This window comes from Lepisosteus oculatus, chromosome 17 (genome assembly GCF_040954835.1).
Source record: "Lepisosteus oculatus isolate fLepOcu1 chromosome 17, fLepOcu1.hap2, whole genome shotgun sequence".
NCBI lineage: Eukaryota > Metazoa > Chordata > Actinopteri > Semionotiformes > Lepisosteidae > Lepisosteus > Lepisosteus oculatus.
In genome coordinates this window covers 9,429,788-9,453,076 of record NC_090712.1, presented here as the reverse complement: position 1 = coordinate 9,453,076, position 23,289 = coordinate 9,429,788, and the positions used below count along the sequence as shown (strand labels likewise).

The window sequence follows — 23,289 nt, the reverse complement described above, 5'->3', positions numbered from 1 at the left end:
AAATAAAAATAAAAAAAAAATAAAATAAAACTGCATCTAAGCCATGGCTGCCGAAAGTGGTTAAGAGGCATCAAACAATGGGATCTTTTATAAAACTGTCCCATAGAAAATACTAGCTGGTGTCTGAAAATTAGTGCTACTGTTCATTTATGTTTCATGTAATTAATGGTTCTAGGATGGGCTTCACACTGGTGCAGTGGTGAGCATTGCTGCCTTGCAGCTCTGGGGCCCTGGGTTCAATTGTTGGGGTGCTGTCTGCATGGTGTCTGTATGTTCTCCCCGAGTTTCTGCCAGGTGCTCCAGTTTCCACTCACAGTCCATAGACAAACTGCCAGGATAACTGGCTTCTGGGAAAACTGGCCCTGGTGTGAGTTTTTTTCCAGAATTTGCTGCCCTTCTTCAAACTCCTTTTGGGACTAGATTATTGATTTATATACTGGAATACACTGATGTGAAAAAGCCCACATTTGATTAATTCAGATCTAGCTCAGGGGGTAGCTCTGCCATGTTTTCCACAAAGTCATATCCAGGCAATCAAATATAATTGCTGCTTTTTAACTACTAACATCAGCAAAATGCTCCCAAAAAGGTTACATCGGCACTGCTGTATTCTCCATTGTCTTCGGCCTGGCAGAGTCCAAGGATACGTGATGCCCCAGGTAAAGTGAAAATATGGAAATCATCAAGGACATAATTAGAAAGCTTCCAAGTGGAACACACACCACAATCCCCCCAGGAAACATCCAGCTTTTAACAAACTCTCAAGGAGTTAAACTCTGTCTATTTGCTTCCCTGAATGTACCCCCCCTCTTTGCTTTTCAAATTAGGAATAACACATAACCCAAATTAAATACGATTACAAGACAATTTTAGTCTATCTGGCCTATGTGATTAAACCAATTCAAAAAGACATCATAGAACCTTGACACTCATTTTATACTCTTCTGGATCATTCTATATAACTGGATATTTTTTTTTTAAATGCCCAAATTATTATTTTTTAATTATACTGCATGAGTATTCAAGCTGTGACTATTTTTTATTGTCTTATAAATGAAGAAAGTGATCAGTTTTATTTATCTAATGAGTAAATGAAAGGATTATCTAAAGGCTTTTCTTAAAGTTAAGCCATTTTAGATTTTTAGATCCTTCTGTAAATCGTGAAAAAGTTGCTTAGATCCTCTGCTGTACAAGTGTGAAACTCTTTTCCCTTCTGCTGTTATATCTGGGTATAAGTTTAAGATGGGTAATTTTAACTTTCATCTGGGAATTATATGTAAGCTGGTGTTCAAATCTCAGCAGTATCTCTTTACGAGGCCACCCCAGCAGTGGGTCTGCAATCCACTTAATTCTGGGGAAGGAAGCAGTCTGCACAAGGGCTACAGCCCGAGGCCCAGTCTGCTCGGGATACCCACTCACCCAGCAGTGCCAGCTACTCAAAATGACTGGGAGTGCTTGCTTCAAAACTTTCATACTCACAAAATATTTCTCTGTTCCCCAATTTCCAGTGCAATACATTCACCATGAATATGGATAACGAGAACATATATTGTTTAGGCTTTCTAAACAGAAATATACAATGGAAAATATACAGATCAAGCATCAGTTATTTATGATTCAAAGATAAGTGACTATAAGTTGGAATATGGAGTCCAGAACAATACATAAAAGATATTTAGCATTGTGTAAGCACAATCGCACGGTAATCTCCCACACACGTACAAAATTTAAAAAAGGATAAAACTTGGCAAAGGTTATGTTAGTTAGAGTCATTTATATTACTTCTCTAACCTGCACTGTCATTTGCATCCTATTTTCTCTCCATAATTGCCCTGGGAATACCAATGAAAATTAGCAATCAAGAAAACCAGAGTACTGTGCACCTAAATTACATATTATAAATCTCAAAAATTGAATGCTGTCATATAAGTAATAATTAATTTGCACATCACAGTGAAATCAGCCTCACCTTTTCCAGAACTATTTATAGGATTTTTATGGAAGATGCCTTAGGATACAAATAAAAAATGGTTAAATGGCCCAGTATGTGTAGGAAATGTGCACAGCACAATGCTTTTTAGAGCTACATTTTAGCCCTAGACAGGGAATTGGCTTACAGTGCAAGTATGATATTTTCTTTTCAAAATCAGTTAATTAATCTGCATTCTTGCCTACTAACTGCTTAGTAAGAATGTGCTAAGATTTGAAATTATATTAATAAAAACTTAATATGTATAGCGCAATTAACAATATTTACCAAATGACAAATTAGTAAACAACTGTTTCAGATTTAACGTGAAAATAAATTTGCCAAAATAATCTTTGATCAAAACAATGATAAAGCAAAGGTTCATGCCTAAAAGAGGCCTATTTAGGGTAAAACTATTTTAAAGAGCTGTCTCCTGTAATTACTGCTGCTTCGCACATGTTGAGACATAAACACAGCACCACTGTAGACCAGTTTGGCATTTCTGAGGTTAAACAGCATTTCAATCTAAATTATTTTTACAAAGCAGCCAAATCAACCAGAAGCTAATTTTAAGTCCTCCTGAAAAGAACTACTTCATGTGCAATGTTTTACAGAAAGGCTCATTTCAAAAGAGTGCTTTACTTGACAGCGTTCTTACCCAGTCCAGTGGATATTGATTCTGCATCAATTTCATTAGCCTTTTTCTTCGAGACTTCAGCCAGCACCAGTTCCCCCTTATCTAGCGCTAAGTAATGGATGTCCTTTGAAAGTAAAGCAAAATAAGAGATTAATCTAAAATGAATCTGGGTCCAGTAACAATGGTTCGTTTTTGTTAAAAAGATAAAATAATCTGCTTGAAGTTCACATCAGACAGCCCAGATGAAAATGCTTAAAACTTTAATTTAGTCACATTCCCTTTGCGATTTTATCTCAAAATTAAAAAATCGAGGAAGGACAGCAGCACTAAATCTAAGAGCTTTCTACAACAGTTCTTTACACAGCTCTCTTCACCACTACCTGCCAGGGTTCTGTTACAGTAAGGAGGTCACAGTGTAATGAAAATTCTGTACCAACCTTTATTTTATTGAAGTAAGTTTAAATATATATATATATGATATAACTTGATTTTTTAAAATCAAATATTTAATATGTGTAACTTATTAGACACATAAGAGCGTCTTCATGCTTTTAAAGGTTCAAAATACTAAAACTAAAACTATTAATTCTTTTAAAAAATTTAAAAAAAATGTATTTATAAATTGAGTTATTACCATTAACTACAGACAATGTATCCTCATAAATGTGCAATGCAACTCTGCTGCAATTCGTTACCACTCACTGTAAAGAAAACAGTTATGCCAATATAACTATGAATAAAATCTGACACTGCACTCCAGACACTCACTGGTTCAGCTATCGGTGAGGGCTACCTATAGCAGCAGACCTAGTTGTGACAATTTGAGCAGCCACTGTTAGGTCATGAAATCATATACAGCACAAATGTAAATCTACACAGATCTTCTGTTCCTTCATAGTGAACATAATGCTGAAGCAGTTCTTTGTCTATTCACAAGCTATTGCATCTCAGTAGAATCAGAGCTGTTTTTGGAGAGTAGATGTGAGCATGAGAGACCAGCGCCAACCAGTACTAAGCACTGCCTAATCTGGTATCACCTATCACCTCAGACTGCTGTCCATAGTGCCGTAATAAGAGAATAAGCATCATAATAGTGGCAGAATAAGAGTAATAGGGCTGTGTTTTTCTTTTATTAATGTTTCAATTTGTTGGTCTACATGATGTGAGGATCTGCATGATGGCTACACAGGATCAGCAAACTGGCAGATGTGTGCTCCCCCCCCACCCCCACCCCTTCCGCTCAGCTCCCCTTGAATAGGAAGGTCGTTAAGCCTTGAAATCCAGCTGTGCCTGCCTGGGTTTTGATGGGGTTAACTGCATTGTCACCCCTTTTGTGAGCGGAGGAGAAAGGGAATGATCACAGCCACTGCTCCTGCCAGCCTCTTGTGATTAAGAGGACAGGGCTGGTGTGTTAGTGGGCACAGTGGCCGGAGGGGACCCTGGCTGGTCACAGCGTTTCAGCTGCTCTCTGTGGAAGCAGAGTGATGAGTGGTCAGGAGTTCGAAAGGGAATAGAGGGGGCTAAAGGGGGATGAACAAACAATCACAACTTCCACCCTTTATTTATGGGCACACAGATATGATACAGGACACAGTTATTTTACATAAGAGCTTTAAAGCAAAGAGAAATGGAGTTTATATCTGCCATTAGTCTGTTTTTCTTTTATTTCACAGGCCAATAATGCTAAACTCCTAGCTGTAAAAAAAAAAAACACAAGCAGAATGAATTAGAACCCTTCACATGAACATATGTTATAACTCATCCACAAAGCCACAAGAACATAAAGTCATTACTGTAATCTGTGCAGGATTTTATAACACATTTATCAGATATATGGCCGGGACTTAACCTTTTAATAGCATTAATTGTTCATCTCAATATAACAACTAATAAATCTGATTTATTGAAGTACAGTACAGCTTGTACTGTGATGAATATTAATAGCAGTGTCTAATCTGAGATGTCGAGGCAGTTCTTTAACATTTTTTTCCCTTTTTTTTAATGCAACCAAATCAAAAAACAAGGCCCATTAGGAACAAAGCGCAGATCTAATTCTGTAATCAGAATTCTTAATTAGTTATACATCACACAACTGGAGTGCTCACAAATGATCTAATTGGATAAATTATCTGGCACTATCAAAGTGTAATTAGAGCTATAGAATGTCATCATTATGCAAAACACCCCAGCAAACGAGTCCCCGACCAAAGTATTTCCTTAACAAAGGCTTTCCCCCTATTGTTTCTTTGAAAACAATTGAATCAGCTGTGGAGAAGTGGCATGCTGGGAGACTTATATGGAGTTCTATTGGTTTTGTCCACCCGACCTCGTGCGACATTGTGGGGCAAGATCTTACAAAACAAGGGCCACATGCAGGGCCTTTACAGAGCCCTTTTAAAGGCAGGTTAATTTTACTTCTGTAGCTAATTAAATGGGAGGGCATAATGTGAGGTGAAACGTCAATGCCTTTAGGTCCTCACTGCTGCTTTGTTGTTTTAAAAGTAGCTGTGGGAGCGTTCATAATTTGTCACTTTCTCATGTGTCTAAGTGACACACTGAGTCTTTTCAAGGTCCAGAGAACAGGCACCACCTTTCAATTCTAGTCTCAGCAGCTGTACTTAGTGGGGAATGGATTGGAACGTTCCTATCTATTTAAGTGAAAAGTGTCTGCAGTACTCAGGGCAGGGGAGGGAAAAAAGAGGTTCAAAGATACAGCGCTATTGCTTCAGAAATAAAGAGGGGAAGAAAAGAAGAGTATTGAGACCACATGAGTCATAAAAGACAAACCCTCCAGTCATTGCTCGTTTTCACCGGGGTGATTCCTGCTAATGTTTTTAGAGAGGTGGAAGACTACACATCCGTGGGTATATCTTATTTTTGTTCTGCCAGTGGAAAGTGTAGGAAAAAAAAACAGATTTTTTCTTATGGGACCATTTCACACAAGCTAAAAGCGGTGGTTATTGTTATTAAATGGACTCCCATCTGAGAATCTCAGCTGTTAATTGAAGCATTCGTTTTAGAAAAAAAGCTAAGGTGTTTTCAATTTCACTTCCATATGTTGGTGCTAAAATACCATAGAGATTTGTCATTGCCACTTTTTTCTAAAACATTTCTAAAAAGTGTAAACAAAGCATATGATAATTACAGGTTTCAGCACTCTATATTAATCAATAAAGGACGTTTAGATGCAAACTGAAGATTTTTACATCTCAGATTAATCTTTTTCTCTGTTACACCGTCCTGTATAAACATTATATAATCTGAAATAGTGTCTTTCAAATGGACTCTTAAAAGAAGCCAAATCCCTTATTTTCCTTAAGTTGACCCTCTTTTGTTTTACAAACAGCAGAAAATACATATATTCCTTCTAACAAAAAGGTACATACCATAAACAGGTCACGAGCTCCAATGTCCAATGCAAGCAGAAATGCTTTTTCAAATCGCTGGTACCTTTAAAAAAGAAGGAAATGGGAGTTGTGTTTGGACAAAGTTGTTCTTAAGCATCCTTTAGTTATTCCATTACACTATACACACACCTACAAAGAAATGAGATCTCAGTTGTTGTGCGCCGTCAGACAAGTGTCTAATTTTAATGTTTACATCTTAAGGGGTCAATAAGCTATTTTCAGTTTTGGATTCATGCACCAACACTTATTATTATAATGTTATTACAGAATTTGTCTGCTGCAAGAACACATATCACTCAGACAGCCATTATCTGCATACAGTATGTACAGAGAGCCATGGACAAACATTCATACAAGTGTGTATTTTTCAAAATGGTTACAGTAATAATGCGCCTTGAGCAGGTTTAATACTGATATCAATATATGTTCAATATGTTCATCATCAATTGGTATAATTTGAAGAGTAACTATGTTTGCTGCAATTCTCACATTTTGTAAAAAGCGTGTGAAAATATGTCCCTCAGCCTATAAATCAAAAACAACCAGAAAGGAACCGGACAGTTGCTCAGCAAATATTTCAGTCGCCTTCTCTCCACACCAGTTTATTTTATACCATTAGGATAACAGCACCTGTCACTATTTGACAAACTGGTTTCTCTCAGCTCCTCCCAACATGAAGATAAGATCAATAAGACTTTGGTTTTTAAAAAGCATCTGAAGTCAGAGGGGACAGAAGTGCCAAACAAACAAGGTGTAAACAGACAAACCTGCATACTGTACATGACAAAGAGCAAAACCCTTCCATAGCTGACAGCAGGCTGGCACAGCCCATGACACAGATTAGCGCAGAGAAACTGAATATCGCTTGAAAACGAACCTTAAAACTTCCATGCTTGAAAAGTGACATGAAACAAAAAACAAGCCTATTTAATGTTCTGGGGCTGTGAGGAACGGAGGTCTATGATAAGGAAATTCAGAGGCCTTTCATTTTGTCACTCGCAGAAGAGAACAAGGCAAAGAGCCAAATTTTAGCAAATAAAATTTTGACTTCTCATTAAACGAGAAAAAAAAACGCTAAATCACATTTAATAAAAGAATTAATGCTTTGTCTTTACAGCTATCAATCAAGAACTGTACTACTTATTTGTATATTTCAGAGCAAAACCTCAAAACAGAAACATGTCTTGAAGACTTGCATATTGGGGTAAATGTTAGGTCAGCAAGCAATTAGTGTTTAAATACTGCATTTGTATTATAGAAGGATTAAAAGTGCTGACCCCTTTGACCTTATTAACAATGAAAGATTAAGATTTGTTTTTCAACAAAATAAATCAGTTTTATAAGCTTTTTTGGTAGCAGTTGTTTTTCACTGTAGGCAACCTTGGCAAACCCTGCTGTAACAATGCTGATGATTTGAATAAACAGCGATTAACTAACATATCATTATATCTTAACTGGCCAGATACCATACATGAGCTGCCATAGCTTCTACAACTACAGATTTGCAGCATATGCAGATAAGAGGAAACACAGAATTTTTTAATGCAGAAAACAATAAATCCTGATGACTGTGGTTTACTGTCCAGTTCTGATACAATGTAAATGGTTTTCAATATACCATGAGAACACATCAGTCTTTTCAAAATCTCTCTTATGCAGTATTTAAAATATCAGCACACACATTTTTATTTTTCTAATTCATTAAGCCTATCATACAGTATATTCAAAACCAGATAAAAATGAATTAAATCTAAATTAATTCATTACAAGTCACATATTCATGGCACGTATGAACAATAAACTTTGTAGTTTAAAAATTGTTTCTGATCTAAAACATTGAACAGTCACATAACTCCAGCACACACATTTAATTTCTTATTAGGTTTTGTCCCAGCTGTTTGTGAGAAAGGTGGACAAGGAAGGATTAATAATGAGATTGTGGTTTAAATGGAGCTACAGTAACTAGCATTCTTTTTGTTTTTAATCTTCAGATGTTGCCCGCTCTCTCAAATGCCTCTGGAGTCTCGGTTTTGAAAAGGAAATGTGCTACAGGTACTCTCATGCGTTTATATCAAAGAATGGTCCCCAAGCACTATGACAGCTGAAGTCAATTTGAAAGGAAACACAGACTAGCGGCACTCACCTGAGCAGGTGATGAAAGAAGCGGCGAGCGTATTTGCTGATAGGGTCGCGGTATTCTAGCACTGCCGTTTCTGAAAGGGGTCTGGAAGGAACATAGAATGTTCCAAGGGCTGCTTCCAGCTGAGCTGAAGACGGAACAGAGTATCAGACACCAAACCAGACCCAAGAATGTCATAACTCAAAATATTTATTTATTGAAAACAAGAATACTCAATCCTTTTCTCAGCTTTGACTTTAACCAAATCTTCACCCTGTACTAACGGAATAACTTTTAGCACCCTAACAATAGACCAATCAATAATCAGATGGATTATTTTTTTAAGACATTTAGCCACAGATAAGGCGTATTCTATAAGATAAAGACAGAGAAGCATATTAAACAGGACAATAATCCTTGCAATTATTAATCAACAGTACTTTTAAAAGAGTGGAAGAAATTAATTAGTATGTCAGTCAGAAAATCCCTTTAATTCATTTTCAGCAGTAATAATTATAAAAGTATTTCTAAAGCAGGGTAAGGGACACTATAACCTCTCATTTTCTTGATTAATTTATTTTTTAGGTGGAAAACTAATCATTAAAACTACAGTAAACCTGCAGGAAGAACAGTTTCATCTTCAACGGAATAAGCCCCCAAACCAGACACCACTCTTTGTGAGAAATACAAACAGCAATTCCTATAATAAACACATGCCAAGCTCAAACTATTGCACATGAAAGTGAAAAACAGACATAAAACAACCTAAATGACACGGGCATCATTAACAAGCCGCTCAGTAAAAGTCTGCCTATTTATGCAGTTCAGGAATAAAGCAGCTATTTAGTATAACACTTGCTGTTTCCCTCAGGGCTAATGCTCGGGAGTTTGTCTGGTATAATGCAATGATTCAGAGGTACATGTACTTAATTAGTTGCAAGATCCTATTGGACCCTTCTAAGTATTTAGAGCACTCAAGAAGATAATTTGCAGTGAGTAGAACACTACAAAATTGAAGCATTGATCCTTTGTAGAGAGACAAAAAATGGCAGACACCTGACCAGAACTGAAAGCATCAATGAGGCAACAGCCAGCAGAGTGAATAATCACAAGAGTTCAGATTCCCTGAGTATAAAAGCACATAGAATAGAACTCAAAACCCATTTAAGACTCGGGGGGGGGGGGTAATTCTTTTTTTCCACCTGTTCATTCTTACCAGTCCAGACTTGCCAATTATAAGGTGATGGATATTTGCTGTTGAAACACAATTAGTTAAAAACAAAAGTGTGCACTTTAACCAAGTAACAATGCTCGCTTTTAAATGTACACTGTATGTGGTTTGTTTCTGACCGCAACCTTTACATCATTTCCTAATAGGCAGAATTTTTTAAAGCACTGTTTGGAAACTAAAATGATTAGACAAATCAACTGTCTAGAAAAATGAAAATAACCAAAACAATTCCCAACATTGCTCCAAGAAGAGAAGTTCTCAAAGCAAAGAAAGAGGCACAACAGAAAAATGAAATAAGGATTGCTAAAAAAAAAAACAACAAGTTAGGCAAACCTTCCCGTTCTGCTGTTAACTTCTGCCTGAGAAGATGATCCACAATGGCACTTAGACACCTGTAGCAGTCTGGTCCCATTGTGTTCCAGTTGATGCCACTCAAGATGTTAATAGCCTCTTCGATCTGCTGACAGCGGATACACTGAAGGGTCATGTCGACTGGCCCCAGCTGCCCCAGATTCAGGACTCCTGCCACAGAAACATTTGCAGGATTAATTCAGTTCAAGCGCATCTCATGTCCAGCCAGCTAGTCCAAGCCTTAGCCTTAACGCATCACTCACAAGACTACCTACACTTATACACCGGACTGGAAGTAAAGCTGTCACTGTGGTTCTTTATGTTCTTATTTCTGTCAGCACTGGTTGAGTACCATGGTGAGGTCCTCTCAAATCACTTCTCTAAATTGGAGAGAGAGGCTGCCAGAACTCCACATGAAATACATGCAGTACAAAGAAATCCAAATTATACGGGAAAGTCTTTTCCCAGGACATTTTCTAAGCATGCTTAAACTTAAAAGTAACTAATAATGGAAGGCATACTGTAAGGCAATGTACTAAAAAGAACCAACTAAGACATTTTTATAATAATTTCATTACTGCTCTGCCAAGGACATTCCTGTCATGTTACTTCTTTCCCCCTTAGTCAATGTTTGGGTTTTGCACTTTTTAATGAGTACCAAGACACTCTTGGTTCAAACTAAATTAAATCTATAATACTACTGAGTTATTTCCAATGGACTTCCAGTTAATACTGTACACAGACTGGCATATCTAGACCCAGTGGAATGACAGTTAAATGTAGGGATGGTGAACATGAGCTGGAGAAGAGACTATAGACTGGGCCCTTATCCTGCAAGCAGTAGGCTATCAGGCCCAGGAATTTAAGCCACGTCTGCCCTTGTAGCCCGGCCATGTGACTTGACGACTCATATTAGCACATGTTTTAACAATGAAGATTAAATAATGCCCGAACAACAAAAACCATCAAGAGCAAAAACGAAACAACATCTTTACCTAATCTTACATACCGTAATCTCGCAGTGGGTTTTTAGCGAGGCCTGTAATGATGCAGGTCATTCGGGGCTGTGTTCTTTTGTCTTAGTGTTGCAATGCTAGTTGAGGTTTGGAGGGGAAAGCTCACCTTGTCGACATATGGGACATTCTTGGGTCACTTATTGTGACATAAGGAATGCAAAAAATCTAAGGAGGTTGAGAAGGGTCTAGCCTAGACCGAACAGAGCTGCTGTTTCTAAGCTGTGAATCATTGGAGCTATTTTCCAGTGCGCCTTTGTGACCACCTGCTCTGCTTCTGAATGCAGTATTAGTAAATGTTATATTAGTAGCAGTAGTAACAGTAATTTTAATAAGGTAGGTAGTATAATTTATTATTCATAATGAAATTCTGATGCTCATTCTCAGTGTTCAACTGGAAATGCTGATAACTACAGCTCACTGTTTTATATCAACAGAAAGAGAACATGTAAAATGAGAGAGAAGTACAGACCATGAATTTTACATCTTCAAATACATGGTGGCTTTTTGAGACACTCTGTTGAGGCACATAAAGCTGTGTTCCTACTTGTGTTTTCACAGACTTAGCAGTATTTAAAGAACTAAATCAGGAAATCTCAGAGACGTGTCATTTAACATTCTCATTTTTCTTTAAAATCTGCCTAGAAATAAAACTCGTGCAACGAAGAGCGGTATTTACAATGCATCTCCATAAATGAAGCTCCACCATATAAACAGTTGGTTTCGCAGCTCATAATAACTCAGATTATTTTTTGCAAACTAAGGAGAGAGTCAGTTCAGCGGCTCAATGTTACCATGACATTTACAGACAAAAACAGAAATTGTGCACGTTGCTCAAAGACTTAATCAGCAAGGGGCTAATCAACTTCTCCCTCAATCACCTGAGACTGGCTAACACCTACATTAGCTGTAAAAAAGGGGGAAAAAAGTTAATTATTCAGCAGCTGACTAATCCCAAGTATCGAATCACTCTGAGTAATAAGAAATAATCAATAATACGCTCAGCCTGGTTACTCAGGAACACAAGACACTAAAATTGAGAGCTAGATGAAGACCCAACTGTATGATCCACACATGGTCCATGTTCAGACATTGAAGTCTGACACTGAGCTGATTCTCTTTTTCCATGGTTATAGAAATACAAGCCTCAAACACTCATAGCCAGGTTTTGTAGAAGCAAGGGCTGTTAATTGTAAACCTTAATAGATCTCCATCTGGACAACTGACCTCTTGTGGGTGGTAAAGCTCTCCAAATGGCCTGCTTTGGAGAATAAGGTGACGGCCAACTTATTGCCTAATTGATTTAAGAAAGAAGGAGGCCGTCCAATTAAAATTACAAGCTGGCAATTAGCAGCTAGGCCCCTAAATCCCCAAAGAGCTTGCTAATGTCAGTAATAAATGAACCGAGCTGCAGATTTCAAGGGAAAAAAGCTGGGTCTCTCATCAGCGCCTGTTCTGAGCTCAATCCCCTGGGAGGGAAAAAAGAAACAAACACATTCACATATACAGGCACACGATGATCAACATGCACCCAAACAAACATGGAGACGCCGGGACACATTTAGTCACACACACAAGAGATACTCCTCTCCAACTACAAACATCTACAGTTCATTCCAATCACACGCTGACGTCTCTTCACTCACAATACATGCCTGTCCACAGTCAGGGACCAGAATTCAGCACAAGGCTGGATTTTTGTACTGAGCAACTTAATATCAATGCATTAGAAAGAGCAATGAAATGTTAAAACAATTTGTTCAGGTGTTCACTTCAGGTACTTTATCAGAAATCATCACCAACATCACTAACCATCATCACCTCATTGCTTCAAGTTTTCTTCAGCATAAAGACCCAGTATTTGGTATCGTATGAGTCAGGTTATTAGATTGTTGATAACTTTAAGCAATTTTTTAATGATGAAGAAATGTTGAACAAGTGGCACCTGGAGAGGACACTCATCAGGGTAGCTGGGGGTAGGCTCTGTAGTCCCATTAAGCATCATTAGTTTTTAACTCGGAAAATATTGTAGATCAAATATTTCTCCTATACTGTGGTGTCACGAGAGAAGTTTTCTATAGAATGGACACCCTATATTGACTTCATGCCATGAGCTACCTGAATGTGATATACAGTACCTCTTAATCTTCTAAGCTGAGCAACAGAACACAACGAAACAGACTGCAGAGAATCAGGATACCAATAAGGAAATGTCATGGTCAGTGTTAATATTTAAAGATTTATGACATAGTGCTCGTTAGCCTTTCAACTTGTGTTTTATCTCCTCTCTGCTTGCACGGGGGTTGCAGTGACAAGGAGAGGTGGGTAAGTACAGTAACGCGAGTTTGGTACAAAAAGACAAAAACAGGTTAATGAAATAGAAAAAAACAACAAGCCAAAACAGCATAAATAAAACATACTGCTTGCTCAGATCACCCATGAAAAACAAAAACACTGAAAGAATTAAATGGAAAAGCAGTTGCCTTTTCTCTGCAGGCATATTAGTCTTTCATTCAGATATAAAGACTGTGCAGCACGCTGTTTTGTTTCTGTTTCCACACCAGCAATGAGAAGAACGTGCGGCAGTCTAGCAATTATTACAGCCCACAATTCTGTTAGGCTAATGAGACTCACGATTCTAAATCCACCCGAAAAAAACTGCATTTCAGGGCCTGTCACATGCGTGCCCAGATGAGATAACCGCATGTGGCAGAAACCTTACTCAAAATGGAGGCTTGCCAATCCCTTCTTCCATACCGGTTCAAATTGCTCTGTCGTCTATAATTTAAAAATAAATAAACAAATAAACAAACCATATGTGTCTATATAATTATTAACAGAAAACACCATTTTTTTGTGTCTGTGTTTCAAAACCTTGGCAAAAGATCATGGGGAAAAAAGGCAAATATTTTACCCCACCCCCCCACCCCGACTCCTTCGACTTTGATTGTGGCTCTGTTTCAAATCTTCCTCAAGTCACAATTAAAGTGAGATGCTTTGACGAGTTTGATTGGCAAGCTTTATCTTAGTGCCAGAGGACATACTGCACTGTAAACAAGTCGTCACAAAAAAAAAGCCCACAACAGTGGACCAGGACTGAGCGCCTAGGGTTTAACGCAGTCAGGCCTGAGGAGCTCTGCCGAGTGCACCACATCTCAGCACGACTTGAAAGGTCACATCAACTTTTACACAGCTGCAGATGCAAGGTGTTTCAAATATAACATTACTTTGTTATAGGTCGAGTGTCTTCAGTTTCTTAAAGTGTCGGATTCTATTGTGCAAGAAATGTTTTTTTCTTTGACACCAGCTATACTACAAATCTGATGACACGTATAATATTTAAGGCTTCTGGGTTTGACGATCCCCCTGTCCCCTTTTAATAACTGTAAGTGCATTTTTATAAATATTTATCAGCGATGTTCCTGGGCAAAAGGGCTGTGGAGAGGCAGCGAGTATGATAAAGCTCCCATCAGTATTCCATTCTGACAGGGACAGATTTTATCAGAATGAGTGTTACTGTGGTTTGGTTTGGAATAGCATCGGTTTCAAGCCAGGAAGAAGGTTTCTCTGGTTCAACATAACAAATTCATTCGCTAATATCCACCTTCCAGCAAGCCCAGATTAAAATAACTCGTACCTGGTTTGAAGTGCAGGGCTCCCAGTGGTCCCCCATCAAAGCAGACAAACAGCAGGTTGTGAACCTCCAGGCTGTCTGTGCTCTGAGGGGGAGAGAGGGCCGCTGCCCACTGCAGGTGGCTCAGGCTGCCTGGCGTCTCCAGGTGCTGGCTGAACTGGAAAGTGGTGGCGGGCTTCAGGTCCTCTGCCAGGAGCTGTGTCTTGAGGGGTGAGAGGGCTGAGTCGAAACACTGCAGCTCTCCCTGGCTGCTGCCCGCCACGAGCAACCCCCCCCCGGGGTGCCAGGCCAAGAGGGAGGGCAGCACGGCTGCCTGGGCCAGCAGCGTGACCCCGCGGTGCGCGTCGTACAGCACCAGGGAGGAGTCCAGGCAGCCCAGGAGCAGCTTGTCCTCCGTGGGGTCCCGGCTACAGGAGATGGCCTTGGAGCCCAGGGGGATGCCGGTCACGGCCACACGCTGGACACGGCTCCTCGCGCACTCGTACACGCAGCTATCCGCCATCTCCTCCTGCTCGGGGCCCAGCGAGCGCTCCACGGTCAGGAGCTGGTAGGGCTGGTTGCTGCTGAAGCCGCAGTCCAGAGGGTCCCACTCTGTGCGAATGCAGCTCAGCACCTAAGAAAGAACCAGAGAACCAGAGAACCATCCAAGAAATTCACTTACAGCTCAGCTCTTCTGCAGGGCAGTCAGTTATAAAATTAACAACAATTACTAATCCAATTCCAAAAATAGAAGAGAACCCACTAGAGACAAGGGTCTCAAAAGAAACTATGTAGGTATGTTTGCTTGTTCTTTACCATTATTTTATTCCGCAATTTAACAAACAGTCCAACATGGTCAACACAAAAGTAAATTGTATATAAATAATGGCACATGTGTGGCACAGTGCCTGGCATTGCAGGGGGCATTGGTTCAGTTCTGGGCTTGGGGTGCAATCTGTGTGGAGTTTGTATGTTCTCTTTTTTTTTTTGCATCAACGTCCTTCAAGTGCTCTAGTTTCCGCCCATATCCCCAAAACAGACTGGTATTTGGCTATTTGACTTCTGGGAAAATTGGCCCTGGTGTGAGTGTCTATGTTTATGTCTGTGTGTGTGCCCTGCCAGCCCAGGGTGTCCCCTGCCTTGCGCCCATTTCTTGCTGTGATCAGCTCTCGCTGCCCCGCAACCCTGGATTTGAAAGAAGAGATAAGACGATGAATGGATGGTATGGTATACTTTTTTATGGTAGAATTTTTCTATTTTGTTGTCATTTTTTATATATACAAATAAGTGAAATGTATGTATAAGATATGACATCAGCTATATACGTGAGGAAGCAGAAATTATTTTGGGCTAGGACACCAGGGCTCATTTCCTGACACTGGCCCGAGAACAAGGCAGTCCTAAATTAATTTATTTGCACGACCTTAGTGTCAGAGAAGCTCAACAGTGTAAATATAACGCTGAAGCTTTCCTTGATTCTGACATATAACAACCGGCTACTCATACCTGCTTGATTCTTGATTAACTGCACTCAATATTTTATTTTAGACTGCTCTGTTACTTACAATGTAACTCAGGTTTCAAGGGCACTTAAATAAAAATTGTAAGAATTGTAAAAAATTACAAAACTTATTTTTCAGATTTTTTTCATGGGTTTGTTACTGAGTGGGTGCTGCTGTCTTCTTCAATGCAAAATGTATTCCTCGCAACAAGATAAAAAAAACTCCTTTATGAAATACAGGTATGAATTCTTAAATAACCATAATAGTTTGTGTGCTATTAATAAATATTAGTGTATATTTTAAAGGAGAAATGTAATTTATGTGAAAACTGCAGGTACAGTACGTTAATAGATAGTGGCAAAAACAAATCCCTGGTTAGCAGTACATTGTGAAGAAACCAAATTGCTTTCCTGTTCAGTTCATTATATAATGAACACACCTAGAAACTGCTAGATTATTTGGAAAATAAATCAACTGAACAGCAGTTAATGAATTCTTTAGAGGTGTCATTTTCTAACCTGCTACAGACAACTGGGAAGACAACAGCATACTGTCTGCTTTAGATAGGAAATTATTTTTCAAATGGGGAAAGCAAAAAGCTTTGGGATAAGTAAAAGTACTTATTTTTTAATAACAGAAAATCAACAGAATTCAGACGCAGGCTTTCCTCTGGAAAGTAACTGGTCTTCTGTATCGCTACGTTTACACAGTCTCTGATTCATTAAAAATGTGTGTACTGCTGCAAAACTAAAGCGTGTGTCTACTGTACGAGTGCAGTTCATTTTGCCGTGTAGACAGAAGTGCAGATCTGCTGTAAAGCTTGTGTTTGTCAATGAGTGCCAAAGGGAAGCAGTTCCAGGGCTCTGGTCCTCTATATGAAAAGCAGATTTTCCATTATCTTTCTTTCGTGATGATCTCCAGGGGCTGGAGATGAACGTGCTGACGCTGCTTCGGTCTAATTCATCTTTCTGCCAGCTCAGTTATCCCTCTGACTCTGGGTGGCATCTCCTACAAGACAGATTTGCCTCGGAGTGTGAGCTCATCCCAGCGCTGTCACTAAAGCAGGCTGGGCCTGGTCAGAACTCTCTAGTTAGCCTAGGGCCCTCTCACACTTATAGGCTCATCATTCATAAAACAGTGAATGGGAAAACTCCACTGACAAAAGAATATGTATCCCATAAAATATAGTTTAATGAATGCTTAATTGCATTATAGCGATAAGGTTTTTACAGCTTAACAACTTCAAAGCGGATATTTTTAAAAGCCGTCTGACACAGCACACATTTACACAAGGTGCAGGTCCAAAATAAACATGTGCTAAAAAATTTAATACCCCTTATGTGAAAAGTTAAAAACATAAACACAATTTAAACCTTGTTTCACTAAATCATACAGTAGCAGCAATTTCTTTTTGTACAATTTGGACTGCATACACCTCCAAGGAAATTAAGCACTAGCCACAGCGTCTTATAAACCCCAACGCTCCTTTTCTTTTCCTATTTATTGGTTTCAGTGACTGGTCGGCCAATCTTCTTTCAGTTTTGAAAGATAAACCCCGGATCGTCCAGCTGAGATCCAAGCCCTTGTTCACAGCAGTATCCCACTTTGACCGAATTTTCCAGTTCAGAGAGTGGAGGCAGCGAGAGGCCAACAGACTGGCCTGGAGGTCACATAGTCAGCTAGAACCCAGGATTTCCTGGCACTCAGACTTTGTTTCCATTCTCATTTGGCCTGTTATAGATGTAATGTGAAATCTGAACCTTTGATTGTCAACAGCTCTGCTCAAATTTTTACAAATTAGATTTTTACTTAAAAGCTTTTTTTTTTCAGACGATGCAATTGCTTCTTACCCAATGTAAATGTTTTGACACAGACCAACAACACACCTTTTCCAAAATTTTTTTTTTTACTGGAACATGAGTAGAAGATCTTAAGTGACAACCAAAGTATAGATACTACTCTTGCTGCTTATTCACGGATCTGCAGGTACCAAAGTATTAATGCTGACAAAAAGATAGAGTTCTCTTAACTCAGACTGAAACCTTTGACTACAGAGACTACCAAAGGAACATACAAGCTCCCTGTAGCTGTTAGGCACTTCAACAGATTCAACATTATTATTTAACATACATTATACAGTATTAAAAACTACATAATATAGACCATGATATACAGAGTGGTTAAAGGGAACTCTAGCCCTGAATAAAAACCTTGGATATTAACTAATGAATCAAAAGTACTGCTCTGAATTTTAGCAAGCATGCCACAGAGATCTTACTCCACGACTCTATTGTTATCATCATCAATTTATTCAGCTATTTCTTTTTCCAAAATAATTTCCATTTGCACCCATTGACACAGTAGGGAGCAATATGAGTGAAGCAGCTGGCTCAAGGGTAGTGCCTATGATTCGAACCCACAACCATCCAGTTAAGATACACAGGCCATTTCACCACAAAGCTGTCCTAAAAGTTTTACACTGATCATTCACATTCTCAAAGTGCAGAAAACACTACTGACATTTTTTTTATCCATTAAAATGTAGTAGCTCACACCAAAAAAAAACTGGAAAAAAAGAAACGTGAATAACGCTAAATTAATTCAAAGTGCCAGAAGAGAACGGTATACAGTACATTTGAAATGAATAACCAAATGACAAATGAAAACAAACTGATGAGTGAAAAAAGCAAGATATGAAAAAATCACTTTCAAGATTATTAATACTGGGGACCACAAATCATTAAAAATGTTAAATGTCTGCATAATTAAGCATATATATATTTTGGCTATGGTGGTGCTTATCAGTAAGAGGTAGGGATAAAGACCACATAGGGAACTAAATAACACTTTTAAATGCTAGAGTCTAAGTAGAAAATTGGCTTAGCATGCAGATAGAAAACTTAACAAAAGAAACATATATATAAGCTTGAAGTGATTGAAGTCCCTGTCTTTCTGATGAGAAAAGTGTTTGATTTACTCCATGGGTCTTACATAAACTGCTAGCTTAATTTCACACTGTGGATCTGAAAATGACAACAAACACTTTAATTAGAAATGATGCAAGGAAGGACTTTAATGTTCTTTGAGCGTAAAAAAAATAGGTGAAGGACTAAGATAAATCCTCACACACTCCAAACAGACTAAATATACTGCATCATTTTGCATTTATTTTCATAACTCGCATATGAAATTGGTAACGCTATTTCCACTGCACAAATTTTTTTGCATATATTTAAGAAGCTCTCTGCTATCTTGCTAAGCTGCTCAGTAATTTTGGGATCGACGGCATTCAACATCAAATTGTTTGTCTATAACTTGAAGCAGCTGTGCAGGCTATCAGTGAGTTCAGAGGACTGGGTCTTGATAAAAGTCTTTGCTGAAATCACAGCTTATTTTCCCAAGTCTGGAACCCTTGACATATTTAATTCACCATCACAAATTATCAGGTCCTTGTTTGTGAAAGTGGCAGGGTACTTTTATTCCATTCGAATCAACTCCAGACCATAAATGTGATCAATGCCCAATTAATACATATGAAACGACTGATTCTTTTCAAAACAAACCATATTTTACAAGATTTCTGCTATAATTATATTTTTTCCCACTAATTCAGTCCATTATATTTATCGATTTCACATAATGGGGGCAGCTTCTAATTCTATAGTAACAGAAATATTTAGAGAGATGGGTGAGGAAGAGAGGTCTTTCTTTAGCACACAGAACCCACTCTCTGTCAGGGCAGACGTTCCCCATTACATAAGGTGTTCTGTTATAGGTGCCCTATTAATTAAGCGACTCCCCAGTTTAACATTTGTAGAATGACATCAATGGCAAAACAGGCATTCACATAAATTTTGAGCCGTGGAGAACAGCGGTTTACCTTCAGGCTAGCGTTTGAGCAGCTCAGCAGCACCAGGTTAGCTCGGTCCCTCTCGCTGGAAATGGGAGACCAAGGCCAGGCATCCTCATTAACTGCTGGCCACCAGCAAATCACTACATCCTGCAAGCAGTTCACAGCCACCCGGCGGTCCAGTCTGCGTCCGGCAGGCCCGGGTAAATCCACATAGGAGATCTAACCCATCGGAAATACAGGCAGCATTAACTTGGCACATATGTTCTCCTGCACTGCTTGCTGGAATCACTGTTTATTAACACCCAACCACAAGTAACCAAAATGAATTGACTTGCTTTGCTTATTTAGCCATTTCTGGGAAAACAAACATAAAAATGCACAGTGTTCATTTATTCTTTGTGCCTACTGGTACATTTTGATTCATGTTTTCAAAATACTGAGAAAATAGTTTACAAATTGTTTCATTTAAACAAATTCCATTTTCACATCATCTCTGCCTTTATAGTAAACACTCTTCTGGGCACTACATGACAGTGCCTCCTCTAACAGATGTCAACAACTCTACTTTCCCATTAGCGGGTGTCCTATTGATGCAATTTGCCTTTAGGTTGCAGATGTTCGGGGGAAACGGGGGGAAAAAATGTACAGGCAGTGGACCATTTGGACAACTAGCACAGCCCCCCAAAAATAAAAGGCTGAAAAATAGAAAAAAAACCAAGAAAAATGACAATCCGTAGATATAGATTGCAACGCATTCCTAGCCAAGGAATTAATGGCTGTCTGATAGCAAAATAAATAAATAAATGAAATAAAAAATGCCATTCTGCCTTTGCTGGTCAGCAATAATCAAACCACTTTCTGGGGATTAGACTCACAGCTTAGCCTACTGGACCAAACACTAGCAGAGGGCAGGGGGTCCCCTTATCAGGAAAATGCTTCTGGAGCCAGTCTCACTACAGGATAGATTGCTTTCATATTCCCGTCTGCGTGGTAACAAAGGATGACGGTAATGCGATAATGCCAGAGTGCAATGGGTGTTAAGGACCCGATGCATTTATGTATTGTATTTAGTAAATAATCAGACTCATCCAAATTGTGATCTCACCACTCCGTTAGGGCCATTAAAATGGGGTTAATGCTTTAAAAACCCTTTGCCGAATTTATGTGCCCAAGAAAAAAGGCGCCTCTTTCTGCGCAAGCACAGTATTCTTGACCTCTTCATAACCTGAATGAACATCAAAAGTGAAAGGAATCTATGCAATTATGGTGTCTGCTCATATGTTAAAAGCATATCTTCTTCCCTGTTTTTTCTCCTTCAGATATTTTGCATTTGAAAACAAGCTTACACTTGCTGTCCCTGAGTGTGGACAGTCAAAACACTGCACAAGTAGAGATTACCAAAAGAGTGGCCAAAATGAAATTCGGCATCATTCAAGGAAAAGATTTACATGCCCAGATATTTAGTCATTCAGAAATCTAAGAACTAAGTAAGAAATTTGGCAAAATGTAAGAAAATTCCCAACATTTTATTAACACACTTTGTTTTAACATCAAAGAAAAAATGGGAAAATTAGCTTTTAAAGTATTAGGTTTCAGCAACTAGACAATTGAATATACTTACAGATTTTGTAAAGGAGTATTTTAAAGAACTATTTACATGTACAAGCAATATATATTTTCTCAGTGAAAAGTGCAGTTTCCAAAAGATATACTGTCATCTTGCTCCTGTGTACAGTAGGGCACATATTTAATCTATAGATTTTAACATGCTTTCAAATATATATCTTTTAAAAAATGAACATCCACATATTTAGTAGAAGCTACAGAACATTGATGTGTTTAATACATTAATAAAAGTAAGCAATGAAAAAGTCATTTTAAAGGTAAACACGACCCTGTGAAGTCTTATGACCTCTTGTATTATTTTGCAAATCTGAGGTCCCTGGATACAGTACAGTACAGTCCACAATTATCAGTACCCTATTCCTAAAGGACATCAAATGAATGTGGTAGCAATGTACTTATACCTTAAGTTCGGAAAGGGACAACTTTTCTGCCCTCTTGCTGAAGTCTGGGGAGCTTTGCTTCTTTGTGAAATGGATGTAGCAAACCTTGTTTTTCTCCAGGAATGTCAAAATTATGAATCTGTCAGTGAGTACAGCTGTAAAGGGAGACAAATCCAACAATCAAAAATCCAGATGTGTTCAACACAACTAAAAGTCTAGATATCCACATTTGTGCTTCCACAACTCTCTTTGAAAACCGTTTCCCTACATACCAAACCATCACTGAACTATCTGGATTTCTAACATATTCACAGCTGTGCCAGATTTCACACAAGCCTTTCCCCTCACACACTGTATGCAGCAGATATCTAAGCTGTCAAAAAGATATGAAAGAATCATCATAAACTGATGTTTGATTTCTGTGGATTTCAGTGTTTGCTAAACTGCAGAATAATTACCCTGAAGGGTGCAGGGTGTTAAATTCAAAAACTTGTACTTGATCCAGCTAAACTGCTTGTGAACATCATCCATAATGATAAAGCAATTAAGCCCCTTAAAATTAATCTGTTTATGAAACCAATTAAACAGAGAAAAATCCATTTTGAATTTCTCATTTTGCTTAAGAGAATATTGTACCCTACATTTTAAAATGTAGACCTAATTTAGAATGACATTTTGAAAACATACATTTTTCAAAGAAACAAGTATGATTAATTAATAAACAGATGAAATATAAAATGTTCCTTTGAATTTCATTGTACTAAAAAATGACTTAAGACATTCCTCATTCTCATTTTTAACATCATAACGAGTTCATATGAAGGTCACCATCACAGAATGATAAGTAGTATTAAAGTAAATCACAGTCATGCACGGAAATATTGTACATGGTGCTGAGTGGCTGTGTTTTGGTAGTCATGAGATGCATAAAGACAATGGATAAGCTGTATGAAGAGTCTAAATCTAGACTGGACTCTCAGGTCTCTGTGTATCAACTGAAAAATCATTTATAAATCTCAGAAGAGATAATTACAATCTGTTTTTACAACGATTAAAATTCAGTTCTGTATACGTCAGCACTTGATTTTCTAACACATAATTATTTGTAATTCAGTATATCCCAACAACGGACAACTTTAGTCTGAATTCAGCATGGGTTAGAACATCATCTCATTCCTTCTATGGAAAACAGATTTACTTCTAATAAACACATCCACTGCCATATTAAGCAGACCTTCATTCCAGGACCTGGTCCTTTGCTAGTTGAGGCTCGACAGACTGGATACTGTCTTTTTGTCATGCAGCTCAGCGTGGCCTGTATGGGGCTGGAGAGCCTCAGGTGTATGAAGTATTGTTGGACAGATGCGCAGATGAGTCCCCAGGGCACATACCTCCATTCTTCCCCAGTAATTAGTTCCTCTATTGCAGTGAATGGACAATTGTGGTCTTTCTTTAAAGGCTGTCCTGAGACAGTAGAGCTGGGAGTCTCAGGTGTCAGGTGAGTTGCAGCGGGGAGGGGGGGGGGGGGTGAGGTCGGAGCCAATAGGGGGAGGCTCAGTTGCGATGGCAGGCAGGGGTGTTCCTGCTT

The 23,289-nt window shown here is 38.6% G+C and overlaps 1 protein-coding gene across 2 annotated transcripts in view; it reads right to left on the bottom strand.

Moving 5' to 3' along the window:
- Positions 1-23,289, bottom strand: part of wdpcp (WD repeat containing planar cell polarity effector) — a 68,191-nt gene that overhangs the window by 12,141 nt on the left and 32,761 nt on the right. For both annotated transcript variants that reach the window (XM_015363063.2, XM_015363064.2), the window contains exons 8-14: positions 21,723-21,856; positions 19,723-19,914; positions 14,365-14,974; positions 9,697-9,885; positions 8,157-8,280; positions 5,993-6,056; positions 2,628-2,730 (exon numbers count right to left, since the gene is read on the bottom strand). In XM_015363063.2, coding sequence (XP_015218549.2) covers positions 2,628-2,730; positions 5,993-6,056; positions 8,157-8,280; positions 9,697-9,885; positions 14,365-14,974; positions 19,723-19,914; positions 21,723-21,856 — 1,416 coding nt within the window. The remainder of the gene's footprint in view (positions 1-2,627; positions 2,731-5,992; positions 6,057-8,156; positions 8,281-9,696; positions 9,886-14,364; positions 14,975-19,722; positions 19,915-21,722; positions 21,857-23,289) is intronic.